This window comes from Terrapene carolina, unplaced genomic scaffold (assembly GCF_002925995.2).
Source record: "Terrapene carolina triunguis isolate 2854851 unplaced genomic scaffold, T_m_triunguis-2.0 Scaffold233, whole genome shotgun sequence".
NCBI classification, from domain to species: Eukaryota; Metazoa; Chordata; order Testudines; family Emydidae; genus Terrapene; species Terrapene triunguis.
This window is the reverse complement of record NW_020664584.1, coordinates 5,214,439-5,220,122: the sequence shown is the minus strand read 5'-3', so window position 1 is coordinate 5,220,122 and position 5,684 is coordinate 5,214,439. Positions and strand designations below refer to the sequence as shown.

At 54.1% G+C, this 5,684-nt stretch overlaps 1 protein-coding gene across 1 annotated transcript in view; it reads left to right on the top strand.

Annotated features, from left to right (window-relative positions):
* Window positions 1-5,684, top strand: part of L3MBTL1 (L3MBTL histone methyl-lysine binding protein 1) — a 47,755-nt gene that overhangs the window by 37,781 nt on the left and 4,290 nt on the right. The window contains exon 18 of the mRNA XM_026656825.1: window positions 3,091-3,137. Coding sequence (XP_026512610.1) covers window positions 3,091-3,137 — 47 coding nt within the window. The remainder of the gene's footprint in view (window positions 1-3,090; window positions 3,138-5,684) is intronic.

Genomic DNA, 5,684 nt, shown 5'->3' with positions numbered 1-5,684 from the left:
TGGCTAAGCTGGCCAAACAACTATACTCCATATTTTTGGGCCTAACATGGGCAAACAGCAGCGTCTGTGGACGTCTCCTTTCCCTCCCCCTGACAAGGAGGGAACAGCTGCGGAATATCATGCGGGGGGACAAACAGGGACGTCTCCTGCATGGGGTTGGGGGACTGAACACAGGCTGGGCTACAGGAACTGGATAAGGCTCATGTTTCCTCTCCTGCATGCTCTTGGGGTTCCCCTGTGAGGGGGTTTGGGTGCCAGTGGAGGATGTTGTGCTACGTGTCCAGCAGCAGCCATGGTGGCAGGCAGGCCCCAAAAGCTTTCGCCCACCAGTTGTACCAGTGGCTGCATGAGTGCGTGGTCCTCTTCTCCCTGGGCATTGCTCCCGCTCCATGGACTGATTTGTCAGTGCTTCCTCCCGCCTAAGAGCCTCCTCCTCCCTTGCACTAAGAACTCAAAGTGCTGCTGACACCTTCTGTCGGTGCCAATGAGCAGGTCCTCCAGGGTCCTTCTCTCCCTGCCTCTGCTGCTCCTGCCTTCCTGCCAGAACGGGTTCCCTATGGAATCCTGGGACATTGAAGACAAGGCCAGCGTCCCATTTCATTTCTCCTTTCGAAGGAGCCGCCAGAATCCCCCCACATCATGTAACTCTGCTGCCGAAGGCCACAATATTGATACTTGTCAGGATCCCAGGATCGCTACTGTCATAGCCCCCTTCCATCAGACAGCGTTTGCAGCCCACGAGGAAGGAGCTGAGGGCAGAAATGGTAAGATACCTGCAGTACTGCTGTTCAAATTGACAGTGCAACAAGGGGCTGGTTGGGGTGGGGTTCAGTTCCTTTCAGGGGTTACGTTCCTAGTTGCCTATTTCTTCTTTAATGGCTGGCCATCATCTGGAGAACTTAGCAGCGTTCAAGACACTGGAATGGAAAAGGGAGAAGTGGCTTTCCAGTCCAATGGAGGACACCCGGCCATCTGTGACTGAGAGATGCCTCTGTTAATGGTCACTCCTCTACATATTGCTGAATGTAGGGGTCTGGTGAGCTACGAAGGTGGACCAAGCACATTTGTCCTGCCATTAAATCTGAAGAACCACCTTGAATTTCTGCTACACCAGAATTTTTCTGAATTATGCTTAAAGGTCTGGGAGGCAATTGACTGACTGTATTCTCAGCTAGCAGATTGAGCTCCCATGGAAGAGGAACAGAGAACCACAGAAAACATCCATCCGACCCCTAACCTTCTCACCTTGCTGGCAAGTCCGGCCCCTGTGTCCAGCAAACACCATTGAAAGCTGCAAAGAAACAGTCCCAAGTGTATATTCTTCCCTAAACTTTAGGATTAAGACTGCACGCCAGTCGCCTCTCCACTGCTAAGGGACAGGGCGCTGAGTTTGTGGAACCACCAGAGCAGATGTTTCACCTACCCATGCTTCTCCTGGCTACTTCAGAGAGACTTTGCATGGGGAGAGACCAGCAGCAGGGACTGGGAACAGTAATAAATATTTGCAGTGGACACAGGGGGAATGGACTGCTTTGACTTTCCTCGGACAGACAAATGGTTCCTTTTCCCTTCCCGGACCTAGGCGGGCCACCACCCAAGCCACCAACCACCCCCTTCTGCCTGGCACCCGTTTGCAAGGAGAAGGAAAGAGGGAGGGAAGGGGTGTTTTGGGGGTCTTTGAGTAATCATAAATGTCATAAAACTGTTCTGTTTCCTCCCTCCCTTCCCCCTCAGTCCACGTGGCCCAGGGACTATCGTTGTTCAGAGTACTGGCTGAGAAATGCACAGACACGGGGCACAGTGACTGCTTGTTAATAATCTGTTATAGCTCCCCTGACATGCTTTACACTGGTTCGTGGCATTTCAGTAAAATCATTGATTTGCAGCTGTGCCTCGTTCGGGGACCATATTGGGGTGCAGTGGGGCAGATGGGGGGGGCTGCCTTCAGGCATGTGTTTCTGGAGCAAGAGGGGATATTTCCAGGGAGTGTGGGGATTTATTGTAACTTACCAGCCTCAGATTCTGGTTCCTGCCATGGCTCGGGGTCCCCCACAGGCTGCTCAGGGGTCAAGGTGCAGAATCACACACTCCTGTTCCTCCAGGTCTCCGGGTCTTCCCCCATGGTCCCTGCTGCCTCGTTGCCTTGCCCCTCATCAGCTTCCCGTTATCTGATGAGACGAGCAGGGCTGAGGAGGGGTCATGATTCACTTCAGGATCACTACTCACAGACCCAGATAGCGCCCGGTCTGGCTCATCATAGCAGAGTCATGTGCTGCTGGGGCCTCTCCCAGAGCAATTGTTGGAGTCCTTCACCCTTCAGTACAGGAGCCTGAGGGGCTTCATATGCTTCTGGCACTGGGATGGATTCTGGTGAATGCTGCCTCCATGAAACCTCCCGGTAGAGGTGTGTGTTCCTGCTGATCCGGGTGAAGTTGTGGAGGGCGGTGTACTCTGACCACACATTGATCAGGACCCGCGTGTCCTCTGCAGACCATACAGCAGCTCATAGACTCATAGACTCATAGACCTCTTGGAGCATAAGCCATGATTGCCGGTGCTGATTAATACAGTTCATGGGAGAACTGATTTTAAGAGCTCAGCGCAGGTTGCTACTACCGTTGGCAACGGGGGGTTAGGGAACTTTAGATTTGGGTAAGGGTGAAGCAGTAAAGGTATCAATGCATGGTGGGAATGGGGCTGGTGGACTTGGTACACACCCCTTGTCCATGTCCACAATGGGCTGTAGAACAGGTCTGGGGCCATGCCACAGCACTGTCATGTACGTACCCAGACTCCCCATTAGATTTCCTGTACTTCACTGTCCTTCAGGAACCTGCTTCAGATGTGGACAATAGGGGAGTTATGGCACAACAAGGCACATATAACCGTTATAATCACAAGTGTAGACGTAGCCTTAGAGGTCCTTGGTTCAATCCCTGCTAAGGGATTGTTACCTCTGTTGGTCATTTGACGGTGCAGTCCTCGCTGTGCCGACAGGCGGTGCAGTTAATGAACACACGCTGGTTCCTACAGCACCTCTGAAACGGTAAAGCGGACAGCTTGCAAATAAATCCTCTCTTGTCTCTCTAGAGGGCGACCTCCAAAGTATCGGAAGATCCAGCAGGAAGACTTCCAAAGTAAGCACCTTTTCCCCACGCTGCTGTCTTTTCATGGAGGGAGGAGGGTCAGGGTGGCCCAAGGGCTTGGGAAGGGGATAGAAAGATTTTGACCCCAATATCACTAGATTGGACCTGGCCCAGGTCAGCAGCAAGCCCCAACGCTGAAGGCTCTTTGGTGGCCTCTGTGCAATGAGTTGGTGAGCGTTGGTCTATTTCCTGGTGGGCAGGTTGCATCACCAACAACAACAAAAAATCCAGCACAGTTCGCTTAATCTCAGCTGAGAGGCCAAAGAATGAGCCATCCTTATGGCTAGAGCCCGGGCGGCAGGGCTGAACGAGGCACATTGGCAAAGCAGTCTGGAGATGCTGCCACTGGTGCTGCTCCTGCTATCCCTGTTCCGTGGATGCAGAAAGCCTCGCTCTGCAGGGCTGTCAACCAGGCGCTTGTTGCCCAGGCAGTACGTTCACTCCAAATCAGTAGGAGAGAGACCGGGAAGGATCCTGTGCTGAACCCGTGGGTGTGGCCTTGCTGGTCTGCCTTGGCTGAACTGCCCTGGGATTGGAAATAGAGACCAAAGTGAAGATCAAGATGTGGGGCCAGGTCCTCAGGTGTAAATGGACATAGCTGCCCATGACTTCAGTGGGGCTACCCTGATTTCCACCAATGGAGGATCTGGCCCCTGTAATGTGACTGGATTTTGTATAGAGTCTGGTCTCCCCATAGTGGGGCCCATGAAGGCCCTGACTCAGCAAACCTCGTAAGCACATGCTTCGGAGATGCACAGACTTTAAGGACAGAAGAGACCCTTGTGACTCTCTTGTCTGACCTCCGAAATTAAAGGTACCATAACTTCCCCATGCGCCGCCCGCGAGAGCCGACGTTGGCGGGATTTAAGCACACGTTTGCAGTGCACGTGCTTACGGGCTTTGCTGCATCGGGGCCTCAAGCTGGACCCAGCTTTACTGAAACACGTGAGACATATGCAGACTGGGCTGTGAACTCCTCCAGTCAAACGTGCACAGCTGCCAGCTTGACCCCAGGGATGTTTGGGATGGGAAGTGACTCTCCCAGCCCTAAAGTACCAGCCTGCGTAATTTCTCTCTCTCCTTCATCTTTCCATTTAAAGTTGTTTAATATTTAGGTCTGACTATAAAACCCCTGTCCTCAGCCTGTCTTTCATCCCCCACGTAATGCCCAGCTTGAATGTTGAGGTCCACATTGTTAAGGCTAAGATTTAGTCAGGGGCATTTTTAGTAAAAGTCATGGAGTGGTCAAGGACAATAAACAAAAATTCATGGCCCCTGACCTGTCCATGACTTTTACAAAAAATACCCCTGACTAAATCTTACCTGCTCCTAGGGCGCTGCTGCTCTGGGGGGGGGGTTCCCGGGGCGCCGCTACTCCGGCAGTGGAGGCTGATTGCCTCCGTCCGCACATGGGGCCGTTGCTCCGGTTGCCTCCGTAGCCACCCCTGGGACTGCTGCTCAGGTGGCCCTGGGGTCAACCGCACTGGCCGATGCAGCTGCAGAAATCACGGAGGTCACAGAAAGTCATGGAATCCGTGACTTCTGCGACCTCCGTGACAGCCTTGCAGCCTTACACATTGTCATTGGGCTTCTTAATACCCCCTCCCCCCCCAGAACTGGAGACCATTAGATAAAAGGCAGTGTGTTATTAACGCTTATGGATCTAAAGGAAGCTTTGAGTATTAATATTCTGGGCTGTGTCCTGCCACAGGAGATGTCCCTTGTGCAGTGTGTGCTTTCTGGGAAAGCCGTGCTACAGACAGCGCCAAGCTAAGACTTCTCTGCAGGGGAGAGGAGCTGCCTCTCCCAGGCCACTCTGCAGATCCACCAGCCCTGCCCCTGTTTCTTCCCTGGTCTCAAAGCCCTGCAACTGGGGGGGAGCCCCTGGAGAGCTGAGCTCCACGACCCACAAGCTATGCCTCAGCTCACAGCAGAACAGATTCCTCTCTGCTGCTGCTATGCTGGGGCAGGGTCTGCCCCCTGCTGCATATATACTGATTGTAAACTGCAACCCCCCACCCTGTAGCAGTGCCCCTTCACTGTAGCTGGCTGGCATGAATGCTTACTGGCATCTTTGAATATATTAGGGTGACTAGACGTCCTGATTTTATTGGGACTGTCCTGATATTTGCTTATTTGTCCTGCGTCCCGACCTACCTTCGGTCGGGACGCGAATTGTCCCGATATTTTGCCTCTGCTCACAGGCGGAGCGGAGCCCAGAGGGGGCTCGCGCCCCCCCTCCGCCCCGACTCCACCCCCTCCTTCCCCCATTGGATCCCTCCCCAAATTCCCGCCCTGGCCCTGTGCCCCCAACCCCGCCCCCTCACTGCCCCCATTGAATCCCTTCCCAAATCCCTGCCCTGGCCCCGCCTCTTCCCCAAGCACGCCGCATTCCTCCTCCTCCCCCCTCCCTCCCAGGCTTGCGCTGATCAGCTGTATGGCGGCGCAAGCGCTGGAGGGAGGGGGGAGGTGGAGACGGAGCGGAGGCAAGCTGGTGGGCGGGGGCAGGGCGTGGAGCTCCGGGAGCCGTTTTTTTTT